General features: G+C 40.5%; 1 protein-coding gene across 2 annotated transcripts in view; it reads left to right on the plus strand.

Moving 5' to 3' along the window:
- Nucleotides 1-21,899, plus strand: part of cntn4 (contactin 4) — a 174,816-nt gene extending 152,917 nt beyond the window's left edge. The window contains exons 13-23 of one of the 2 annotated variants that reach the window (XM_022199057.2): nucleotides 6,998-7,173; nucleotides 9,935-10,052; nucleotides 10,533-10,691; nucleotides 11,506-11,655; nucleotides 13,026-13,096; nucleotides 15,535-15,769; nucleotides 16,039-16,154; nucleotides 17,083-17,269; nucleotides 17,349-17,461; nucleotides 17,544-17,712; nucleotides 18,074-21,899. In XM_022199057.2, the coding sequence (XP_022054749.1) occupies nucleotides 6,998-7,173; nucleotides 9,935-10,052; nucleotides 10,533-10,691; nucleotides 11,506-11,655; nucleotides 13,026-13,096; nucleotides 15,535-15,769; nucleotides 16,039-16,154; nucleotides 17,083-17,269; nucleotides 17,349-17,461; nucleotides 17,544-17,712; nucleotides 18,074-18,165 (1,586 nt within the window). In that variant the 3' untranslated portion in view covers nucleotides 18,166-21,899. Of the gene's footprint in view, nucleotides 1-6,997; nucleotides 7,174-9,931; nucleotides 10,053-10,532; nucleotides 10,692-11,505; nucleotides 11,656-13,025; nucleotides 13,097-15,534; nucleotides 15,770-16,038; nucleotides 16,155-17,082; nucleotides 17,270-17,348; nucleotides 17,462-17,543; nucleotides 17,713-18,073 lie in introns of both variants that reach the window. The other variant, XM_022199056.2, reaches the window with a different exon arrangement.
- Nucleotides 21,900-26,178: the final 4,279 nt, after the last annotated feature.

Here is a 26,178-nt window from a genome sequence, read left to right on the forward strand (position 1 = left end):
TTTTGTTTGTATCTCAAATCACAAATTTGGTCCAGGAGACTGAACAGCATTAATGATCTTGTTTAGACTATAGGTAGCGTATAAAAGACCTGGGTCTAAATGCAGAAGTGCCTTAAACCTGTATTCTTTTTAACAGGCAGCAGGACGCAACTTTTCTAGATGGAAAAAAGTCAGATTGTATAGAAGTCCATGAGAAAGTTAGCCTACTTCTCTCTTCATTTTTTTTAAACCTAGGAAACATTTTCCTAATGAGTTTATGATCTCATTTGTTAGGTTCAGTCCTTCTTAAATACAGGATGCTATTTATGTTGTAAATTATGGCCCCATGTAGAGTACAATAGACATTAAAGCAGCGTGTGTTTTAGGGCATGTCTACTTTCGGATTGGCAAGTCACTATTGGATTTGAATACAAATCTTAATTCGATCCAAATGTCGCTCATCACATTCCAATTACAAACTTGACATGAAATAAACTCTCAAAAAAATGTCTAACTGTTAAAAAATAAGAATAAAGATAATTGCAAGCAATTCATCTTATTCTGTGACTTGCAGTAAACTGGCAAAATTATTGTAGCCGTATTAAGGATGGTAGCCTAGTCAGTATGCAGAATGTTAGCATTCAGCCAAGTGAAGGCTCACAGGTTTGCTTATGTGGCTGAGGACTCATTTTAACAAAATTGACCTGAATACCACTTTTTGTCCTGAATGGTTGCACCTGTGTTTCCCAGCGAGCTTTGTCTCCCATGCTGAATGGCTGCAGCGACGTAAAATAAATGCGATATGTGGTTTCTGACAGCCATATAGAAAAATAATGAGCAGCCATCTGTCAGTAATCACCAGCAGGTTGCTGCAGATGGGCCACTGCACAGCATACGAATACAGTACTGAGAGGATCTTGTAACTATCTGTTGAGCGATGTAGACAAGGTTTTCCTCGCTTTTCAAGTTTGTCCTTGAGAAACCTTTGATTTGTCCCTAAGTAAGTAAGTGGAGCTCAAAAAAGCGCGACGGAGGAATTTGTGATGTGCTGATGAAAGCATTCTTTTTGGTTTGTTGGTTTGAAAGGGAACGGAAGGTAAAATTGAGAGTGGAATGATTTCTTTGTATGAGGGTCAGTTCATTTTTGTTCCAAAATGACCTGTCAGGATTGAAGAGCTTTTTCACCAAGGTGATTGCATAATGTTACAGTGATTTACCTTGAAATACACCGGACGAACCTTAGCCCGATGTGCACTGTAGGATTTTGTAGATTCTTTAAAGGAACGGCTTTTAACCTGCAATGAAAAAATAGTTTCTTTTCAAAAATTTGTGTTTAACTTGAACCTGGATGCCTCTGAGTCATCTGTGTGAATCTCAGTTTGAAGGACTTGGAAGGTAAAAGTGAAGCTTTTGCTACAGCAAATTTGTTTTCAAGTTCCTCCGCGTCACGTGACCTGTGGCTCTTTAATGCCCTCGCCTATGCATTATTCAAGCTCACATCAGTCATCTTGTGAGAAAACCATTGTGAGGGTATGTACAGTATACACTCGCATTGGAAAATACACACTTCTGCGTTACAGCTGTAGATCATTAAAGCGAGGAGGGATTATTCACAGCAGGAAGGGAAGAGTGTGGGCATTATTTATAATGTTTGTTGGGAGACTGGTGAAAGTGGCCATGTGAGGCTGCCAGTAAGCCTCGGAGAGGAGCTGGGAGTCATTTGGTAACTGTTAGCGCGCTCTGCTTTGCGGTCAACCATATGTTATTGTTACACAGCTTCTTTGAGTGTTCCCACTGTGAGCCAGTGTTAGTAAGTCATTTGTTTGGCTACATTAGGTATCTGGGGTCCTACTCTTCCTTCACTTCCTTTGCCTCAGAATGGCATGTGGTGCTGAGCTGTGACTGTTGTTGCTGTTGGTAATACGACTAGATGTTGTTTAGATAAAAGATTGAGCCAATTCTCATTCATCTCCACGTCAAGCATGGTTGGGGGTTGTTCCCTCTTTCTTTTTTCTATTTTATAATGATGTTTGGCTTGTATACAGTTCTTTTCACCAAAAGAAAATGAGTGCATCTGTTTGTTCAAAAAAGCACCTGGAAGTTCCTAGAAAATGATCTCTTGAAGTGATGAGGGTAATTTTGGTCTGTCTCTTAGTAGCAAATGCAGCATTGCATCATTTCACCTTCTTCAAAATGTCTACAAGAACGGGGTTTGGAAGGATGGTTTAGTATTTTCTAATGATTTCCGTCAAAGTTTGCAATATATTTACACAATGTTTCTACTGGTAATACATAAAATAGGTCCATCTAAAGCCAAGAAAATTTTAAGCATTCATTAATTATTTAAATCATTGTTTTGAAATGTTAAATTGTACATTTGCTTGTTTTTTATAACTCCAAACCACTGTGTTTTCCACATGTTCATCCGTCTATCCCATTCTGATGAATGCCGTATCTGCCTAGAGGGGCATTTTCTTCAAATCTGATACAAACATTCACTTAGAATTTGGTGGTCAAAGGTCACTGTGATACACAAAACACATTTTTTGTCCATAAGTGAAAAACTCATCTGTTAGTCATAACAAAAACTGATATAGATGTCTAACAGGATAAAATCATGAAGTGATGACATTTTATACTCAGGAGGTCAAAAGTCAAGTCCAGACAGACACGGACGTAAACTACAACTTGGGAGGTTGACAGAAGCAAACATCATTGTACTAATTCCTGTTGCTTGTTCAGCTGACCTTGCTTGCCTCAACTAAAAAACTATCTAGGTTACACATTAATGTCACTTTCTCTTCTGTTATTAGTATAATGACTAACAAGTTAATTGTTAGGGAATGTCTATGTTTTACATACCAACACCTATAGCAACCTTAACCAGAAGAGCTCAGAGAAGAGCTGAGTTAGTTGTTTTTGGACAGTTATTTGCATAGGCTAAGAAGAGAATGACAAGAAATACATTTTGTCATTGTTACTTGGGTACACCAAACTTCTTTTCCACTTGAATGTGAGGACTTAACTGGAAGGAGTCCTGCTCAACCCTCACATTAAAGTGGAAAAGATTTGCTACCCCTGACTCAACACCAGAACCAGATTCTAATCATAGAAAATAGGCTGAGGTAAAGGCGATTTGACCAGATACTAACTGTCTTTTTCGCAAAGTCTTACCCACTACTCACTATCAACCTTACTGGCCAGCCTTAGAGACATTTCATGAGAAGCACTTCCTCTCTTCTTAAGTATAACAGTTGTGGTTGCACTTGGAAGAAAAAGTGGAAAAAGTTGGGAAGCCTTTACTTTTAATGCAGATACCCGTAGAAAGTTAGAACCAGATTGATCCAAATGTTATAAATGCAGAAATACAACAATCACTCAACAATCAAGTCAATCTACCCCTTTCTTATCTATTCTGGCTGCTCTGCTCACAACCTTCCTGGATTCTGCGAGGTGAGGCTGGAAATCTTGAAAATCATTGTTATCAGCTGTAGCAGGTGTCGTATGATGTCAAAGAAGATTGTCAGTTGATGAGTTGGCAATTGACGAGTTGGCAATTTCTGCTGTTGCTCTGCCAGGCCCTGCAAAGTCGATGCTGAATTCGGCTGGCGCTACACAATTGGCAGTCGATTCCAGTTGCCTTGATGATTCTTCTTGTTGTCATCAGTATTTTTTGTCAGAGTGACTTAGTGTCCCCAGGCAGTTGAGGAATGCATGCTGTTTCTCTGAAACTTAGGGTTTTCAGTAAACACAGGTTTTTTTATACCCCTTTATACTCTCCCTATACAGAAAACCTACCTTAGATCTTTTGCAGGGAGCTACAGATGCTTGATGTGCTTGAGATCCAGTTTGTGGGCTTCCTCAGTCATATACTCTATCTTCAGGAAAAAGGGAATGTGGACTTGAAATCTTGCAGTTGTGTGACAGTTTATTTTAGGTCAAGTACCTTCATGATCCCTTGTGTAACATCCTTTAATATGTATTTTCTGGTAAAGCAATAGTCACTTAAACAAATCAACCTATTCAATGTTTTTAAAGAGATTAAATGAAAATAATTCCTCTGCTAAACCTCCATCTTCTCTAACTGTTATTCTCTTGTTCTTCTTATGGTTTCTTTTGTAGTTGGCAGTTAGTTCCATGGAAGCAAAATAGTCGACAACCATTTGCAGCTCTAATTGAGGTTCTGGTTGACCTTCTGCATTTCCTGTAAAATACGGAATTGCTGGGGTTTAGTCTCCTTGTTTTTGGCTTCTTGATTCAGGTTCTTGTCGTGTCATGTCATCTCTATTTTGCCTGGACCTTTTCCATTTTAGAGGCCTAGAAGGTCACCTAAATCTGACCTCCCAAGGCCCATAAGGCTTTCTAGGTCCATTTCCCTGGTGTTTTTGACATCATTTGGGTGTGAGAACTTGATGTTCCGAAGTCAATCAGTGCATGCTAAAATGTATTTGTGATTTACACAGACATACTCGAAACACTAAACATTCTTATTTGTTGTTGTTGTAGTTTTTACATTTAGAGTAGCTTAAAAAAAAAAAACAACACAGTGAGAGCCAATTTATTTAAAATATAATCAGATTCAGCCACTCAGCTTTAAAAATTGCCCCAATTGATATTCTCTCTGGTGAATCCTGTAATTGTAAAGAAGCTTTTTTAGATAGTTGATTCCTTTTCATAGTGACTCCTCCAATTATAAGTAGTGAACGCTGTAACACAGCTCTGTGACAACCATTAGGTATGTATATGCTAAATTATCACTCCTGACAGGAGAAACTGCACATTGAGCAGTGTTACATGTGTAAGTACATATTTGTGCAAATCACGGGATATGCTTTGTGTTTTACATGTTTAATTAGGTTCTGATCAATTCATGCATCATGCTGTACCAGGTCCAGGCTGTATTTGTTATTAAAACACCACCTGCTGCCATTTTTACATCTCAGGCATCCTAGTGCTACTATGACTAACACGAGTTTTGCAGTTGCTGTGCTTTATTTCTGTTGCAATGGATTTAAGTTGCAGTTGATAATTTTTAGAACAGGTTCAGTGACTTTAGATTGTTTACTAAGTTGATTTTTAAGGCCTCTATGTACTCTCCTATTCACAGTATTGATTAGATGAAAGTAACACTGTGAGTTTTTGCTTTTTAAATTCCACTCTGGGCTCGTGGTGGCACAGAGAGAGAAAGTGTCTCTTATCCATGGACCCGTAAGTTGTTCATTTTGGTCTTTTGGAGCTGTCACTGCCTGAATTTGGGGATGTTTCCTCAGGTGGAAATTTCAAATGATAGCCTGGGGCTTAAGGGACAGTTAACACTGCCGTGTGTAACAACGGTGGAGAAAACACTTCTAAAATGTTCTGCATCTTAACTTGGAAGTGAAACATGGCAACGCATGTTTGACCCACCGTAGCACTTTCCTAAGGTGCAGCCCAGCCTGTCTGAGTGCATTAACACTCTCTCCTTCTTGCCTCTCAGTGACCCCGCTAAGTGAGTGGGTTACTATCCTCTCGTTTACAGTGTCAGTAGGTAACAAGGCATTATACAAGATAGAAATCAATCAAATTACGCTCAAGAACCCAGTGTGCGGTTGTGTAACCAACCTTGGTTGTCCGTATAATCTGTCACAAATGATGACAGAGGAGGGTAATAAGAGAGCATATTCCCAACATCATTGTCACAGCGAATCCCCAGAGAGCCTGAGAAACCAGGCAGCACACAATAGAAGTAAAGGAGTTGGCGCTAAAAGATGGGCAAACGCACCAGCCCTGCTGGAGAAATAATGAAAGAAATGCATGTTTACATGTTTCCATGTCGTGCAAATAACGGAATACATTTTCTTGACTAAAAACCCACGTATGTACTTCCCTTCCTGAGTCTTTTGTTGTTCCTCCTCACGTTATTTGTCTCCCCATTTAAACCACTGCAAAACCGTCCTGACCCCTTTGTTTGTTTTTTTTATAGTAGTATGTTTCTTACCTTTTAAATTTTTTAGCTTCTCTATTTCCATCCAGCATTTTGTTCTACAAGATGCAGCCAACCTTTAGAAGCACAAACGACACAGTCGACACAGACCCTGGAACACCTCCAGTGTGTTATTACGACTGTTTCATTGCACCGTCATCGTTCACCATTTAGCCCCAGCAGAAAAGAACTGGGCCTCTCAGACACACTTTGATTGTGTGTATGGCAAAACCTACCAGTTGATAGCATTTTGGAGTGAAATCAGAAAACGACTAGATAAATCACATTGTGGTGGTGGTGGTATGTGTGCGAGGGAGCAAATACAATGAAGGTATCGAATTCACTCTGGATGAAGACTGCACTGCCGGCACTTTCTGCATGAATCTATGCCTGTCCAGGGATCATTTGCCATGGTTAATTTAGTCTATGAGCTCAGAGTGGCAATTTCAACCAAGTAATCACAGCACCCCCAAGAGGGAGAGAGGTGTTGTACACCCCCAACAACAAAGCCTCTCCCTCTCACCTCGCCTCTCTCATGTCCCTCCACCTTCCTCCTCTGCTGCTCACATACAAGTGCAGATAAGGGACGCTCGCCTTATTCCCAAGTGACGCCACTGTAATGCACTGCAGGCTTGAAAAGAGAGTAGCAAGGACTGGAAAGAAGTGCTGTTTACTGTTTTTTCCGAGCAGTGCGTTTTGGGAATTTCGGGCGGATCGAGTGGGAGTTCCAGGCTGAAGGCTGAGCTGACAGTGACACATGGAGGCTTCTCAGGATGCAGGAAAGACACGACTCAGAGTCCCCACAGAGACGGGCTCAGGCCGAAGCTAATACCAGTTATTGTAGCTGTGCGCCCTAGTTTGCTGTGTGCTCTGTCCCGTATATCCTTCTATTAACTGAGTCTGACATACCCATAAGGATGATGGAAGGGCTTGGCTTTTTTTTTTGGCAAAGCCATTTCCTGTGCTGAATTATAATGCCTGGAAAAAATGGGGGGAACAGAGCAATGTGTGTTTGATCAAATGTGTCAAAAAAATATGAACGTGTGTGTGTTTCAGAGCCAACCATCATCACCACCCTGCCCGCCACGCTGGACGTCACCGTGGGGGAGAGCGTGGTTCTACCCTGCCAAGTGAGCCACGACCCGTCTCTGGAGCTCAAGTTCACCTGGTTCTTCAACGAGCAGCTCATCCATTTCGGGAGCCACGGTGGATTTTTTGAAAAAGTCGGAGGTGTAAGTCCATAATCCTTCATTCTTGGTTTCTGACAACCTGTGAGACTCGCAGGCCTCTGATTTTCAAAGGAGCCGTCATGTTGGGAGAGCTGTGCAGACAGGTTTTCCTCTAACAAACAGTCCAGGGTACCACATTGTTATGAAAGTTTGTACTGTGGAGCAACCTGGTGAAATATTGAAGTTCAGCGGGTGCACTGATAGTTCATTAGTTCAGTTCCAGCTCATGGCGATTTGCTTCATCACTTCTAGTGCTTCCTGTCTCTTCTCAAATATCACTATTAATAAAGGCATAAAAAAGGCATTCAGCCTCAATTCACCAGATTTGTGTGATTTTTATTTTCTGTGCAAGTGTATGTTAATCAATACATGTAAAAAAAAAAAAAAGTCACAGATGACATTAGATTTTGAGCTAAAAATTCTTACAAAAGGTGGGGTCGTTGCATCGCTTCTTCACGCCAATCAGTTGAACAGTGTATGAAGTGCCATAACTTGAGAATTAATGTAGCTGCAGTCCTGAAATTTTGTATCTTCACTGATATGTAAATATCACATGCAATGGTGCAACCCTGGTTTGATAAAACAATTCAAAGCAATTATATATAATGGTACAAATTTGGTCAAAAAATCCTAAGAGGCTCATCTTTTTTCCTGTGACTGGCACCATTTGGAGCTTTAAAAATGAGCATGGTGCCAGTCAAAGTTCTACTTTATGCAAAAAAAGATTATTGAAGTTATGTGTTTTCCATCTATACCCGATATCTGAACATGCATTGACAATATGGTAACATAAAATCAGTCAAATTGAAGATGATCAGGCATGGAGCATTTGGTGAATTAAGACTGAGTGACTCGTATCTCGTTGCATTTCTAAAACTTTACACCAGCTAACCCACATGTTCCTGGGAATTTCAGTGGGAAACAGCAGCTAGTCCTAGTGATAATGTTGGCCAAAACCACACAAGATGAGATCTTACAGGTCATTTGTGCATTTCAGACTTTCACCTGGCAGCATGGCTTAAATAAATGTGTTCTATAAGCCTTGTATGTACATACACATGTCAGAAATTCCTTCTGCTTCCTTGCCACACAGTTTGAGACCACAGGTGTTGTACTTCTTGCTGTTTACCATCAAACTAGAGCACACTAGATTCCTGCCGGATATGCTACATTAGTGCAAAACCTCATTAGACACCAGCAGCTTCACTCATAACAAACTGTGTCAGTACAGATCTCAGTGTTTATTCTACTAATCCATCACGCAGTTCACAAAAATAGAGTCTGCACACCTTTTAGTCATTTTTTGTAAAGCACAGTAACATCCACTGCAATGAAATTAAAGACATTTCCAGTGACCTCTCCTTAAAACAGGAGTTTCTTCCTCACCAGTGTCTCTTCAAAACTACCCCTGACCTTATTAAAAATCCAAGGCTCCACATGCAAATCACCAACCCGGCGCTCTGAGCTAACAAGGAGTTCAGCTTCCTGTGATACTGAGCATTTTCCGCTCATCACTTTAGTGATTCCCGCAACAACTTATGCTGATCCCATAAGCTGCAGATTGTTTTTAAAACCCTACATGTGTGCGCATCTCACAGCAACAGCGTCTGGAAACCTGCTTATTGTTACGTTGCAGCTTCTACAACAAATTTCTCAGATGAGGGGGAATACTTAAGACACAAACCTTATTGAGGTTTGCTGAAGAATTGTCATTTTATTACTGTCACTGTGCTCTTATTAAAACCAGCCACATAAAAGACATTGATTTATTTTGCAGCCCCCCTTCCGAGATTTCATTGAATAAAGGTCGCGGGGTGACTCTGAAGATTCATTGGTACATCAATATAACACTTCTTCTCCTTTTAGCAGGGTCATAATAAATTCAGCCGCAGTGCAGAGGGAATGTTTGTATCATGTATATTATTTATGGCCAGAAAATTGCTGCCTGTGGTTTATTTTAAAATGAAATTTACATACACACCCTGCAACCAGTCACAGTCAGCCGCTGTATACTTTAAAGGTTTGCAGCTTACATCTCAGCATGCTGCGATTCGCAGTCTTGTTTTTTAGCTAAAAAATTCAAGGTTCCTTTAAAAAAAACTGCAGGCATACAGAAAATAAAAAATCAGTGCAGGGGTGTTTTCTGTTTCTTTTATGATTTAGGTGTTTCTTGGAGCATGATTTACGGTCTCCTCTCCTTAATAAATTGCTGCTCATCTACGCTTACTTTTGATTAAGCTAGCAGCCACTGCACAGAATTCTTACTGCCACTGTGCCACAGCTCTCCACCATGTCCAATTTATTACAGAACCTGTTCGGATTTACTCCGATAAAATCATAATGCCGGAGTAAGAGTTGCAATTAGAGATGGAATGAAAGACTTGCTTTAAGAACTAACTATTAGACTAGCCATTAGGGTGCTCCATATCCCTGAAACGGCTCCATACCGCAATTTAAATCAAGCTTTTAGAGCAAGTCGATTACTGTAATTACAGTGATAAAATGAATGCATGGGGTATGTCCAGTATAGAGAGGTATTTCTGTGTCCTCTTTAGAATAAGGAAGGGGGAAAAAGCTGCAGGAGGAATTATGGATTTATTTTTTTAGACACACATACATGAGAATGAGCTTTTCTGTGCAGCTGGCTTTGTTCCCATGAGGCTATAAAAGTATTGTTCTTGAATTACAATAGCTGGAGGTGTTGCTTATGGAACTCTGTGTGCTTGTGTGTGTGCATGATTGTGCATGTGTTGAATGACAGCAGCATTCGGCAGGAGACATTATGATTCGAAACATCCAGCTGAGGCATGCGGGGAAGTACACGTGTGCCGTGCAAACGAAGGTGGACAGCATTTCCATTGCTGTTGACTTGGTTGTCAGAGGTAAGTCACAGTAATGTGCGCACATTCCACATTTGCTTTCACTGCTTCATTTCAGAATAACTGCTGATTAGATGTTTCAGGTTGGAAGTCTTTAAGCTCTCCAAGCTGTTAAATAATTTATCATTCTTGTGCCACTGAAGAATATTTGAATTTGTCAGGGATTCCTGTTTACTGTATCTCGTTGCACCTCACTGATGAAGAAATAAAGAGCCAGAATGAAAAGTGAGGAGAATGGAAATTTCTGTCTTCGTGGTTTAAAGGAAATTTACTGTCTAATTAGACCGAATAGCTCCCCAAGGTTTCACACTGTACTGACTTTGCTGCATTAGCCGCAGGTGCTAAAAGCACCACAACGCGCTCTGCCATCTCTCCATCTTTTCCCTATTTACATTTCCTCCCTCTTCCCTCCTTTACCTCTCTTCTACTGTCGGTCTCTCTATCTTTCTCTCCTCCTTCTCGCCTGGCTATGCCATCTATCAGGTCCCCCGGGGCCCCCCACCAGTATCCATGTTGGAGAAATCACTGATACCACAGCCTCTCTGTCCTGGAGGCCCGGTCCTGATAATCACAGTCCAATTACGGCATACACCATCCAGGCCAGGACACCATTTACCCTCGGGTGGCAGGCTGTCACCACAGGTAAGCTCTTTCCAACCAGCCTTGGTCTCCTCCAATCACATGGAGGGGGTCGCTCTTCATTCTGCCTCGGCTGGAAAATATTGGAGATGTAATTTTTTACCCCAGCGCCAAATGGTGCACAATTGTACCGAGACCGTTGACCGCCACTTTATCGGACTCCTGGGAATCCTGAAAAGATGGATCTCGTCCTGATGATGAAGCTTGTTGCCAGGGCTGTAATTTGATCGGGTAGTTAAGTGATAGCATCAGTGTCATTTTTCCCCACATCCACTTTAACGGCCCCCTTAGCATTCACGCATGGTGGATATAAAGTGCTTTTATCTCATTCTGTATACCTTGTTCTATTGATGTTTTGAGAGTTAAGGACACTTTAATTTAAGATAGTTTTACTGGCTTCATTGATTTACCACATTAAGATCATAAATTTGAAACAAAACTACAATATGACCTTGTAGGAACTCAAAACATTAAAGGGATTGTTGTCATCTTTAGTGGAATCGCCTCTTTGTGCATTACAGTGGTATTGATGCCTTGCGTTAAATCTGTATTGCCAGGTTGATAAACTAGCAGTCACTCTATTTCTTTATATGAAATTCTTCTGTATTGTTGCTTGTTTAGTGAGCTTTCTGTGAGCATTACGTGTCCTTGTGAGGGATTACGCCTGTCTCATGTACCTGCGGTGGGATCCTACTAAGTCTGTCAGCCTGGAGGACGACCTGCTGCTGGTTCTAAGCTCACACACACGTGTAGAAAACACACCGCAAGCACATAAAGTTTCTCGAAACTGAACGTGCAATGTGTATTTTTGTGCCAGTTCCTGAGGTGGTGGGGGGCCACCGGCTGACAGCGACAGTAATAGACCTGAGCCCCTGGGTGGAGTATGAGTTTCGAGTCCTGGCAAGCAATACCATCGGGACCGGCGAGCCCAGCAAGCCATCCAACCAAGCAAGGACGAAGGGCACCTGTATGTACTGTACTGAAGCACTTTCAGACTTTCTTTGTTCTGACTGTCTAAGATGGATGTAATTTCTTTGATATCATCATTTTATAAGGAATAGTTGGGTATAAGAACATAGAAACAGGATGATACAGTCTCGCTCTGCCCAAATAATATCCAACTTCCAAAGCTCAATATATGTCTAATATGAGTGGCATTCTTTTTATTTCTTTACTTTTTGTTTTAGAATCTCATCTTCCCCTTTTAAATAATCTTTTAATCATTAGTTTAGAAGCATTTTTCTTGTATTTATTTTATTTATATCTCAATATGCATCTAACTTGATGCACTTTGCTGTTTTGCACTTGAATAGGTTTAAATACAACTTCATTGTACATAGTGTAGAATGCCAAAGAGAGTCTTCTATTCAATAATTAACCTATTGTATTTTTTTCAATCCATACAAAAGCCAAACTAATTGTAATTTTTCTTAGATAACTCCCTATAAATCCACATTGTTTGGTTTTAATACTGTTGTCAACTTTTGGACAGAATATAAATCTTAATATAGTGATCTTTAGAGGTTCTGGTGAGAAAATATTGCTACATCCATGAAAAATAATGACTTTTTTTTTATAAAATGTAAAAATCAAACATAAATCAACACCTTTAATTGAATTCATACCAATTACTGGAAAACATTCGACTTCTTCAGACAAAAAATAAAGATTCTATGACTGGTGGAGTATCAGACTAGACATTTTTTCACCAAATTTACACCATCATTTAGCTGGTTGGAGCCTGCAAAATGTCAGGACTGCAGCTACGCTATTTCTCAAGTAATGGCACTTCAAACATTGGTCCACAGATTGGTCTGAAGAAAATTTAAAAATAAGCAAATTTAAGCACACATTCAGAATCTAAATCTGAATTGTTTTATATTTTTTGTCCTCAAGGGGCAATTGGTATACTTACTAACAAATGTATGAAAAGATAATAATAAAAACAGACGAATATGAGGTGGTCAGGAGTGAACATTTTTTGAAAAAAAAAAATGGTGAATTGACCAAAATGTCAGTGCCATAAATTGTCATTATATGTCAAAAAGCAGACTTGCTGATTGTTATTACTCCTGTGTCTCAACAAACTAATGAATGCTTAAAAAGAAAACGCATCTGAAAGAAGTAGTCAGCCAAGATTACATCCCTTGTGTGTCCATTTTTTCTTGGTATCTTTTGGACTCAGTATTGAGAAGTTTGTCGTTTAGAATATCCAGATGTTGAAGTTCTAGATACAAAAGTTATCTCTTGTGTAGCAACAGAAGAAATGATTATTTGTACCTTTACAGTGTCTTTTGAAGTCAACACGCCCAACACTGATCCTTCTTCTTTCTCCAGCTCCAAAGGTCACACCAGCTAATGTGAGTGGAGGCGGTGGCAGTCGCTCTGAATTAGTCATCACATGGGAGGTAAGCAAGCTTGTTCAGGACTCCCTCACCCATGGAGGAGGCAGCCAGGCGTCATTATTCTCCATGGATCTGGGCCTCTGTTTCATTAATAACAGCCGAATGCCTTAATGTATGGCATTTCATTTTTAAGAACAGAGAGGCAATAACTGCTGCTGTCACCCTGGGGGAGAGAAAAATGCTTTTGAGGTTTCAATAAGATAATTAAACTCAATGGTTCCTTCGAAGTCCCAACTTTTTTGCCTGATTATTTTTCCTTTTCTGTTTTTTTCCCTCCTTTCTTTTTCTGCCATGCTCGCTTTCTTTTTCTGTCTTTATTTCTACAAAGCCTCTGCATATCAACCCTGCTCCAAAAGCTTATATTTGTTCAGACTGCTCAAAATCATCAGCTCCTGCTGTGGAATGTTTCACAGAATCGGTGTTGATGTTTCAGTATGCAAAAGTTCAATATGAGTGTAACTTGGGCTTCACAAAGCCACCGCTATTTCTCCTCAGCCCTGAAAATTCCTGAGGCATTTTCCTTTTGATATAGAAGCAGGGACAGAGGGTTGCATTTGCAATTTTAACTTTTTCCTTTAAAAAGAAAAGGAAACACTGCACATTTCAATTCACACAGAAGTTGTAACCCAGAGACTGGTGCAAGAACCAGGGTGAGGACAAGAAGAAAAATGTGAGCCTGACTTTGATGATTTACTGTAGTCTCAGGTTGTTACCTGTAGCGGATTTAAAACTGTAGATTCTGTCCAGTGGGTGGCAGGAAACCCGGGTTTAACCCATCTGCAATCTGCCTATTAAATGATGGCAAATCTTCAATTAAGTGTTCAGATGTTGACTGAATGTAATTTAGCTGCACATGCAATAAAACAGAGTGCTTAATCTCAATAAAACAAGATGAAATCTAAATAAAATAATGATGAAACACTTTGGTTGAACATAGAGACGAGAAAACATTGTTTGTGTCAACAATTGAAGACACGATTCAGACACACGTCAGTTATTAGAATGACAAGGCCACAATGCACAACATCTGGTCAAAATATTTTTTCTTCACAGTAGAAAAGACAGAGACTAATACGGCTGGTGGAATGTATTGTGTTATAAGTTGAATTCATAGCAATGTAACAATATTACAATGAACAAGATGCATTTAAAAGTTATCAAACATTGGCAAAAGAGCCAAACTGCTTATTTTATTGAAATGATTTCTCAGTCCCATTTTTTGTATTTCAAATGAAAATGCATGTCAGTTTTAGGAATTTGACTCCTTGACATTGAAATAGGTCTGCTAAATTAAAATGATGCAAAAATATTTGTCACATTGAGAAGCTGTTTCACAAATAAGTGCATAAAATGTTTGTGAAAGAAAGAAGCTAATATCATGGAAGAAGATTAACCATTATAATGAAGTGGAATAAACACGGTCCAACAATGGACACCACAACTCATTCACACCACATGAAAGCCTTTTACATTTACTTGCTCTGACTGAGTGCTATATTTTGAGTCATTGAAAGTCACATTGAGTCACTGGGGACAATGAACATCCCTGTTAGTCCACTGTTCACACATCTACACCACTCTGAGTACCCGTCGGCCCTATTTCTTGTCAGACTTATAAAGAAATGAAGTGCTTTTTTATATGACCGTGAATCCTTCAGTAGATGGGAGAGGGAACGGCTTGTTTATCGAGTAGCCTGCAGCCATAAATGTCTGAAGCATGTTATCAGACAACAGCTGAGTTTATGTTATCATGCTGAGTGCTTTGTACTGTGTAATGGATGTGTTCAGTAGGACTTCTTGTGTGTTCAGCGTGTTGTGTTTAAGATAAGATAAAACTTTATTAATCCTGAAGGAAATTCTTTTGCTAGATACTGCTAAAATAAAGAGGCACAACATAAGACATGCAGTACCCAAAAAGTAGAAAAGCGGTAAGATATTTGTACAACACAATATTGAAATAAAAAAGTGAGCTAAAATAAGATGAGAAGAGAACAGTAGAAAGAAAATAGTTTTGTTTTTAGCATTTGACACTTAATGATATACTTTTCTATTTAATACATTTTTATTCATAGTATATTCTACACTTTATTGTGCATTATCTGTCTTAGAATATTTTTCTATGTTTATATGGTATTTTTCTATTGTCCAATGGTCCCTTTACTCTTTCTGCTTGCTACTGTAACAGAATGTCCCCTTAGGATCAATAAAGTATTTCTATTCTGTTCTGTCCGTCTCTCTTCTATTACAGTAATATCACACTTGATAATGAAATGTTGCACCTGAAAAATAGGATGTTGCCAGGCATTGCCTTAAAAATTGAAAGCCTCAACTTTGATTTCTACATTTAGTGTACAGTGTCCAAACTGTGCTATTGTATCCGATGATTTTTTTTTTTTGGCAAAAAAAAAAAAAAGTGTTTAAAGTGTTGTTTCTTTCTGCAGCCAGTTCCAGAGGAGCTGCAGAACGGAGCAGGGTTTGGATACGTCGTGGCTTTCCGACCTCACGGTGCCACCGGCTGGATGCAGGCAGCCGTTCCATCCGCCGAAGCATCCAGATATGTCTTCAAAAATGAGAGCATCCAGCCCTTCTCGCCTTTCCACGTGAAGGTCGGAGTTTACAACAACGAGGGCGAAGGGCCATTCGGACCCGTCACCACTATCTATTCTGCTGAGGAGGGTACGTGTGATTTCGTGTCGGTTGTTCTCTTCGCTCACCTCACATTATTGCAGGACCATAGAACCAGATTCATCCTGGGTCTGAACAGTTTCAGCAGTGATCTTGTAGCCAGCGTTCTTCTTTCAACTCTTGCAGACGTCTTCCTCTCACTTCCCTCCCTCTGTTGTTCTGATGAAAGAAGTGGCTTTGAAATTGTTTTGATGTTCCCTCTTTGAGAGGTCATCAAAAGCTCTGTGTTACTTTCTAAAATCTTTATACATTAACTCCAGAGCCTGGCCGAGCGCCCACCAGAGTCCGTGCCAAGAGTCTCTCTGCATCTGAGATTGAAGTTTCGTGGAAAGCTCTGCCCTGGAATGCCAGCAAGAAGAGAGTGCTGGGCTATGAGGTGAGCTCCAGTGAAATACCTTGTTTGCATGCTTCCACCAGATGCAGCCCTGTTAGTGTGTGTGTCTGTGTGTGTGTCTGTGTGTGTGTGCATGCACACGTGGCGACTTATTCTGTTGAATCTTGTTCTCTTCTATTATTGATGAGTGTTTCAGACTCATGCACCTTAGGCGCACAAGATAATAGCTTGCTGCATGCATAATGGTCCAGCCTGGTCCCAAGCCTGTGGGTTTAGTTGTGTTTCTCTTGTTGCTTACCTAAGTACTGTAACCACCCTGATTAGCGTACTGATGCAGTACTCTAAGGGATAGAATGTTTAGCTCCTAATCCACACTACAAAGCAGTTTCACAAAGTGGCTTTGCGCTCAGTTCTTTTTAATTCTGCTCATTATTGAAATCCAACATGTGAACAAAAGGTGCCGTTTTCATCCTCGGAATTGCATTAAGTGTCAGAATTATAAATTGTTGACCACTCAAAGTCAACAGAGGAGCAGGAGGGCCCGAGCAAAGCATTCCTGTGAGGAAAGACAAATTATATTTGTGCTGTCGAGCGTGCCAGCTATTTCAGCCCTGACAAGCAGGGTGACAAAGAAAATCTGTTATCAGTGGAAGCTGATGGCAGGGAATTTTTTGAAGATTCAGTCTTGTCTTCTTATTTGTTTTTCTGTTGTTTTTTTTTGTGGCATATTTGAGCTCCCTTTTTACCACATAACTTAAACCTCAACACAAAGGCATGGACTTGAGAAAAGCAGATGGGATGACACGCTGCTAAAGTTTGTTTTCAGACCAGTTCACATCCTCCATCCAGCTGAATTCACACCTCCCTGTTTCCAGTTTGCACTTCACTGACAGGGTGTAACAGAAAGCTTTTAAGGTGTCCGTCGTGTTTTCTGCATTCACGTCTGTGGTTCTGCCTTGTTGCTTTTCAGCTGAGGTACTGGAGTAGAAGTGAAAGGGAAGACATGGCCAGCGTGCAGAGGACTGTAGGAAATCAAACGTCTACTATTATCCGCGGAGTGAAAGGCAGCACCACGTATTACATCTCGGTGAGGGCGTATAACACTGCTGGAACGGGGCCTCCCAGCTCCATCGTCAACGTTACCACCAAAAAACCACGTAAGCATCACATCTAATTGGAATTCCTGGTGGCTCTCTGCTTGTGTTTGAGGTGAATAATGCATTTTTCTCCTGTCAGCGCCCAGTCAACCACCAGTTAAAGTGATGTGGAACGCATCAAACTCCAAAATTATTTTGAACTGGGAGCAGGTCAAAGCCCTGGAGAATGAGTCAGAGGTCACGGGTTACAAAGTAAGCACCCAGTTTCTATGTGTTATCAAAAAATTGTGTTTGTTTCCGTGATGTCTGACTCTTTACTTGACCTCGTGTTCAGGTGCTGTACAAGAAGAATCAACACAGCCGTCCCAGCGTCATGGAAACCAACACCACCTCTGTGGAGCTCGCTTTTCCCACTGATGAGGGTTATATCATCCAGATAAAACCATTTGGAGAGGGAGGGGAAGGCAGCAGCAGCAGGCTGATCACCATCCCAAGGTTGCCAGGTCAGTGGAGAGCTAGTTAGCGTGTCCCTCGTGGCTGAGCTGAATAATCCACTCCCCTGCTGCTGTTTTGCCAGAACAGATCGACTGTTGTCATCTGCAAAGAAACAGAGAGAAGGAAAATAATGTGCTACATCAGACATTTGTGTAATTATGGTTTCTGTGTGACACAGTAAAGTCTGCATTGTATGTAGTGCCATTCTGCTCAAGTAATAACTCATGAACATGTCTAGAAATTAGTCTTTTTTTTGTTTGTGAAAGCACATGAGAGAAAACCGATTAAAGAGTTTAAATGGCAGAAAGATCTTTTTTTTTCTTTCACAGTGGACGAACTAACTGCCTTGTCTTCTCAATACCTTTCCAGGCCCCAAAGCAGTTGGCTCAGCATCCAAGGTCTCCACTCTATCAGCCCTCAGTACAATAGCACTGTCTTTCACAGCGCGGACATCTTTATGACAAACGGCTGCCAGCAGACGTTGCATCTGATGTGGAGACGGCTCTCCGGCGAAATGCAAACACAGCCCACTCCGGTGTAACTAGATCCATTCATTTAGATTTTAGAAGCAGAAGGAAGATGCTGATGAAAAAAATAAAGAAGCCACTGAGATGACAGGCAAAGGAGTCCCCTTCAGCACCCAGGCTAAGTAAAGGAGATTGACCGATGTCGTGACTATGTTGTTACCAAAGCAGCTTTCATAAGAAAAAAAAAGAATGAGAAAAATGTCTTATATGCATCTTTTTGTATGACATGTTGAGCTTTTATAGATTTTGTTTTCTTAATCCATTTGAAGTCGGTCTGGGCTTATTGGGCGAGAACAGTTAAGTGCATGGCAAACAACATCATCAAATATCCAGTTTGGAGGTTAAGAATGTGATGTGACACCACACCTTTTGTCTTCTAAGAAAAGATAATGCTTCGGTTCCAACCAATCAGAATATGTTATTTTTCCTCATGTGAAATGAACTGTCACCTGGTACATCTCTGCATTTCTGTTTCTGCACTATTTCAAAAATATTTCACACAGAATTGCATCGACAGGTTTGCTGCTGGTGTCGCTATTGGTCAGCCTAACCAGTATGTGAAGAGAGGATTAGCACTAGACATTACATGCTATGGCTTGTTTACTAGCAAAATGTTAGCTAGCTGCAAAGTGAACCAGCTAAAGTTAATTTAAATGGATATCATTAATGTGGTGGAATACGATTTCCTTCTTATATGATATGAATCTGCAGAAAATGCTAAATAAAAAAACATTAATTTCAGGTCATGCTAACTGGAACTAATTACAAAAAAGACAGGTTTGGAGTTTTGTTAAATGCTCACATGGCCAGTGAACATTTAAAGTGTTATGGGAAATTGTAATTATGCCTTCTGTCCATAGCATTGCTACACTGCAGCAGATGGTGGTAAAAGTAATGATACTTACTGTTTTGTGCAAGTAGATCTTCTATAGTTCAGCTTTAGCCAACACAAGGCTGCAGTTTGAGTTCTGCTGGTTTCAAACTACACGATATTTCTGATAAGTTTCATTCAATTCACTTTTATTCAGTTTAGAATTCATATACTTTATAATTGTAGAGTTAAATCCACCTAATCCAGGTAATTCCCTTTGAGCAAGTTCTTGGTAGGAAGACAAATATTTTCCTTTAACCTTTAGCAGAACCAGGTTCAGGGAGGGCGGACATCTTTCTCGAGCAGTTCGTGTGAGAGCAGACAATGCATAGGAGATGACAACATGATTGCATAAATTACTGCAGTTCCTCCGGAGAGGCATGTGACAGAGTTGATGTTGGTTCCTGACCAATCAATATTTCATCTTTCACATCATGACAGGGACTACCTGCCAGAAACAAGAATTTAAACAAACTATGGCAACCAAACCTGTGTTTACAGTATGAAGTACCCTTTCCAGAAACGTTCTGTTAGTCTGATGGCATCTGAACGTGTCAGATTTGTCTGATTAAACACTCTGTTCCCCATATAGAAAAAATTACTATGACGTCCAGTCCCAGTAAGGGCAGCTGTACCTACAGTTGTAAGTTAACAAAGGGAGATCTTCCACATTTCAGTATCAAGATTTAACTAAAAACATCACAGGCCACAAAAGACAGTTTGCTGCCAAAATCACAGAACACTTTTCTCATTCACTTTACCCGAAAATTAAAAACTCTTTGGCTTCAAACTAAAATGTGCATAAAAAGAAAATATTTACTGCCTTAGAAAAGAAAACATAAATCAAACACAAGGAGCTGATGTTTATTTTGTTGCCGCCAGCTGCTTGAAGAAGTCTTTCTCTTAAGTTAATGCAATATGTTCAGACACAAACAGCAGCGGGATCCATATGAGCCTTTCCAAAGCAAGAGAGTTAAAAAGTGATCTATGTCTGACAGACTGACAGATTGCTGTCACTTTACCAAACTGAAGAAGACAGCAATGTGTCTAGTGTCTGAAAAGGGCTAGACTAGTTCTCCAAAAACAACGAGAAACAGAAATAACCATCAAACATCAGTTTGTGGTTCGCACCATAAGGACAGCAAGGGCTTTGCTATGTTGTGCAAAAAGGAGAAGTGAGAACTCGCAGAATCTCACATGAACATTGTAAGGTGTCCCGGAGGCAACACTGATTGTCAACTAGGAAGTAATTTAGAGAACAAAACAAACCTGATGCCCATTTTTAATCCAGATGTCTTCCATCTTTCACATCCAGCAATTTTCCTTCTGATATTAGATATTTTGAACCTGGCATTAACTAGTTCTGTCCTCTTTCTATCTTCTAAAGTTCTACTAATTTTTGTATACAATCTCTTCATCTGTGTTTCTGCTTGCTGATCTGCAACAGGTTTATTGTTGGAGGTTACTAATTCAATAAACCTGCTACCTGGACAAAGATTTTGCTAACTTAAGACTACTGACATGGTTTCTGCTGAACTCCAGAAATCGTTTCTGCACAAAGCAAGAACTCTAGATCACATTATAGGTGCGCTTAGAAAGACAGCCAGTATGGACAGATGGAATAATTACAACAAGCAGTAACTTATTAGTCTTAGTCTGTTATGCTGGATGACAATGCGCTAGCATGCTGTGTTTAGGTTCTAGTCCTCTGTACGATAAGGCCGTCCAAAAGTTCCCTAAAACTCGATGAAGTACTTAAAGCCATCCACAGGATAGTTGCTGACCTTGTAACCTGAAGTAGCACCGAGCTGTTGTGGAGAGCTTCTCCTCTGGGTTCCTCAACCTTTGGCCATCGAACTGCACTGGTGACCGAACCCTTGTGGCCGTCTCATGCTCCTCATTCTTTCAGTTAGCCCTGTGTCTAGAGCTATTCTTTGCCTTCTGTGTGCCTCATCATATGTTCAAAATCCTCAGGTCCTTAAAGAGCCTTAACTTATCATATGTATATCAAAAAAACATTAGAAACATAGAACTATGAAGCAGCCGTGCTGATGTTTACATGCTGCTGCGTCGATAGGAACTGTATGTGGTGGAGGGCGGAGGCCAGCGTCTTTTTGCTGAGGTTACTGAGGTTAGTTTGAATGGCATTCTTGCTGTTTCGCATGGGATACTGGCAATATACGAGGCCTGGTGCATTTTTATAGGTGTGTATTCTTAATAAAAGACAATGCTGCTGATCTTTTCCTTTTCCCCATAGTCTCCTGATGCCATGTGGGACTGCTGTGCTACGCGAGTACAGTGCAGTCTGTATGTAGCTTGTAATCCAGTTGCGTAGTTCGTAGTACTTTGAAGGGAAGTGTACTGTAGGCTACTGGGTCCTGCTCAGAATCATGCATCAAGAAATGTGTAATATACTGTTTTGTACACTTCAAATCATTTATATAAAAGAACCTTTCTAAAGAGATGATTTACTTGGTTTTTATGTAACGACTCTGTTTCATACTGTAGCTAACTGTTGCTCAGCATGACTGTACTTTGTCCTCTCTCTTTTTGTCCATCCGCAAACTGACTGAATGGCTTTAGAAACATGCAAGGTTCGTGCATCTGATAGGTTTGTGTATACTGTTTGTGTACCATGAAATCTGAACCTTGACCATCCCTTTGTCTCTCTGCTTCTGTCTCGGTCAGCCCCTCTGAGATGTACTGGCTCTACTGTCCATATACGCTCTGCAGGAGGGTTTCCTCTGTTGCTGTTTGTTGTTTATACTGTGTTAATAAAGATTATTGATTTATAGAACGATGTCGAACTCTGTCGGTCTGTCACTATGTGGGAACTTATATGTAACGTAAAGGCAAAAAAACAAATACATGCCCTTTTTACTTTCTTTGGTCCACCTACACAATTTAATGTATTCCAGTACAAGAAGTCTTTAGGTGAGGTGGGTGGAACAGCAGAAAATATTTTAAAATAATGCAGTCCAGGTCAGCAAACTGCAACACCATGTAAACAAAAACCAAACATTAATCTCTATAAGCAGTGTAGCGACCATTCCTCAAAATAATGTACTATACAACTCTTTTTGAACAGTAATGCATTACTTGATGAAATGAAATCATTACACTACTCATTAGGTTACATTAGATGCATTGCCATGTAACTCCCGGTAAATATATTGTTAAACCTACCAGGTGGACAAGGTATGTTTTATCAGTCTGTTTCCTGGCTATAAAAGACAGGAGCAGAAACAAAAAATCAAGCCGTTTTTTCGTTTTTTTCGTTTTGAGCAAAAAAAAAAAAAAAAAAAAACAGGAAATGGTTCGTTTTTTCGTTTTGAACAAAAAAACAGGAAACGGTTTGTTTTTTTCGTTTTTTCGTTTTCACCCTCAAAATGAAAATACGACTCCATATTTCGTTTCATTGGTGGGCGGGGCTTCGGAGCCCGCTGGTGCACAATAAAGCTCCTGCGCTGGCAGGCATAGACAGACTGACTTTCATTGTATTGCCTGCCCCCACTGCACTTCCCCTAACTCTAAATCAAAGCAAGTCGTGTACACAGTAATGACAGTCATAACCAGTGGTGTAGTCTAGTTTTTTCTAGTGGGTATACTCCAACCTCATAATCCAAAGCCAGGTCAGGTTCTCATATATGTCCGCGTGCACTCACATGTCCATGCATACACACACAGGCGCGCGCGCACACACACACACACACACACACACACACAGCAGCAGCAGCTCCTTTATTTCAAACTACCAATTAGATACTTATAGACATTATGGCGTCAGCAGCTCCTCCTCCTGCCATCAGGTAGAGCTGATGTTTCCTCTTCATCAGGTAGACCTGATGTTTCCTCTTCATCAGGTAGACCTGATGTTTCCTCTTCATCAGGTAGAGCTGATGTTTCCTCTTCCTCAGGTAGACCTGATGTTTCCTCTTCATCAGGTAGAGCTGATGTTTCCTCTTCATCAGGTAGACCTGATGTTTCCTCTTCATCAGGTAGAGCTGATGTTTCCTCTTCATCAGGTAGAGCTGATGTTTCCTCTTCATCAGGTAGACCTGATGTTTCCTCTTCATCAGGTAGACCTGATGTTTCCTCTTCATCAGGTAGAGCTGATGTTTCCTCTTCATCAGGTAGACCTGATGTTTCCTCTTCATCAGGTAGAGCTGATGTTTCCTCTTCATCAGGTAGAGCTGATGTTTCCTCTTCATCAGGCTCCCTTTCCTAAACTTTAACCTTAGCTCCAGCTGTAGTGTTCCCTAAAGCAGCAGTATTCACAGGACAAGCAACAGGCTTATTAAAACACTGAAATGGTTTCATTTAGCTTTGCTTTCTTTTTCTTATTTTTTCTCCACTGACTGATGTTGGGTCATTAGAAGATGTAGACTCATGTCCCTCTTCTTCTAAGCCAGGGGTATTCAGCTAAAATTCAGAGAGGTCCAGTCAGCAAAGGTCCAGAACATCATAATGTCTAACTTGAGTTACTGTGATATATTCTGATGTAACCTGGTAGTTTTATTAGAGTCTGCCTGTAATCAAAAACTGACCGTCAAATAAATTCAGTACGGTTCAAAAACATTTTGACATTTATTAATAAATAACTTATATATAACTGTATATCTTAAAATAAAGTGCGGAACTTGAAAAAGCATGACTGAACAACCTGAATCAACTTCTATGCATCTTTAACAATACATAAATCTCATGAATGTAAACATTTGAACACTTTTACATTTTTGTCTGTCTCATATCACTCCCCTAATATCTCTGCTGCTTAATGGGAGAGCTGAGCTGCTGCTTGTTTGAGCCGTTCTCAAAACATATTTTGATTATGTTCATAGTTGAGAAAGCTGCCTTACAGCTGTTTGCTGAGCCAAACATGTTCAGCATGTGACCACAGTCTGTCCTCTAGAGATGTATAAGGCACAAAAGATACGACTCTCAGAGCCGATGCTTTGTAGTGAATCTGAAGAGCCGACTCCTAACGTATTTAATGGAGTATGGAGTTTAACACTGTCCTAGCAGAAAACATGTTACTGGATCCTAGATTAAAGAAGCTTGCCTTCAGTGACAACAGAGTTGTTGATGAGTGACTTCAGAGAATATGAGCAGCAGCCTGACACCTCCACCATTAGAGGACCAAGTGGAGGAGGAACCTCAAACCTCTGCTGTGTGGAGCCTCTTTGATGGAAGAGCTACAGGAGATGATTCAGGAGAAAGCCTACAGCTGATGTGGTAATGGAGGAGCATATCTAGAGGAACCCCTCATCCAACCAGCAGACGACCCACTGAGCTGGAGCAGGACAAGGCCTCAGTCTGCCCCACCTGGTGAAGGTGATGGAGGAGAGACAACTTCTTCCATCTGAGAGAATCTTCTCAAAAACACGGCAGATATTCACTGAAAGAAGAAATGTATCAGCCCATCCAAGCTCAGCCATCTGATTTTTCTGAATGTCAGCCTGCTCTGAGGACATTTATACTGTTTGAATACTGAGTCTGGTTCTGTTCTGGTTCTGTGGGTTCATGTGCAGAGTTTTGTTCATTTGTTTTTTGTGCAAAAAAGTTTGGTTGAAATAATAAACAAAGTAAGAATACCTGTTTTTGTAACAGAGCAAATATACAAAATGAGTCAATTATAAGGCTTCTCATAAAAATACTGAATGAAAAAGAGTTTGTCAAAACACAAACGATTCATATTTGCCAGGTTTGGCAAAAACATGAGGCTACAAAGAATAATAAATTAGGAGCCGTTTGGGAGCCAAAAGAACCAGCTTTTCTTTGGAAGCAGTGCCAAAAGCTCTCTAAAAAAGAGCCGAACTCCCATCACTACTGTCCTCTTTGTCCCTCATCTCTCAGCTGCTTTTTGAAGGCAGAGCTACAATGCAATGTAGCGACGTCATTGGCTGAGTAGCGTCACGTGGGATGCCTGAACTCGTACATAATTGGTCTGTGCATTTCTGAACTGATAGACCAATGATAAACACTGGAAAGCTGCACCGGTAAAATAGAAGCGACCTGTCAAATTTACACCCGTATAGACGGCGTCTGGGTCCGGATCCGGACCGCGGTCGACCTTTAGTGAACCCTGTTCTCAGCCAGACACCTTCCCCCGTCCCATACAGCTTCACCGCTTCCTGACACAGAGAAAAGTGAACGTTATGTCAAAAAAACATATTAATACATGTGTTTGCGCATTTTTAAGTGGTTATATGGAAATTCGGGACCTTTTCTAGTGGGTATAAGGCGTATACCTGCGTGTTTACACCCCTGGGTATACGTATCTTTGCGCATTTTTAAGTGGGTATACAGAAATTTGGATAATTTTCTAGTGGTGGGGTGTATACCTGCGTATCACGTAGACTACATCACTGATCATAGCTTACATGTATGACGTTTGTAGCAAAAAATAAAAATAAAAAACGTGTGAAAATCAGTTTAATATTCAGAGTTAAGATGGATTAAATGCGCTGTCAAACAGCGCTGAGTGGAGCAGCTGACCGGACCAAGACGGCGGCCGTATTTCTCGCTGTGCAGCACCTCGGGTGGCATTGCGCGAGCAAAGCACATTGGGAAATGGGTACCAATAATAGCTAAATTAGAGTTATTATTTCGGGAGCTTTATGGGGATGGCTAGTAACTACGTCATCGTGTCCAAAAACGTCACTTCCGTGTCCTACAGAACCAATGATATAATGGTGCTGTGTTGTGTCCCGTGTTGCAACAATAGAAATGATGTAAATAAAATGATATCTTTCTACCGCTTTCCTCTGGACGAAAAGGAGAAGAGAAGATGGCTGACACTGATAAGGTAAATCGGATTTCTAATCTTAGAAAATACATTTAGTGCCAGGAGCTAACGTGCGCTAGCTAGTATTAGCTGCTTGAATCATGTTATCTTTTTGTGTTACGAGGAGTGTTTGGGGCACATTACAAAAGAAACTAAAAGTGGTCGAGATTAACATTCTCTGGTAATAAGTTTATACTTTTAATTTATAAGAATAAAGTCTGCCGAGGGAGACTTTTGTCCCAGTTTTGGGGACTTGGACTTGCTTGACCAATCTGTCCAAAATACTCGA

This window comes from Acanthochromis polyacanthus, chromosome 5, assembly GCF_021347895.1.
Source record: "Acanthochromis polyacanthus isolate Apoly-LR-REF ecotype Palm Island chromosome 5, KAUST_Apoly_ChrSc, whole genome shotgun sequence".
In the NCBI taxonomy this organism is placed as follows: Eukaryota; Metazoa; Chordata; class Actinopteri; family Pomacentridae; genus Acanthochromis; species Acanthochromis polyacanthus.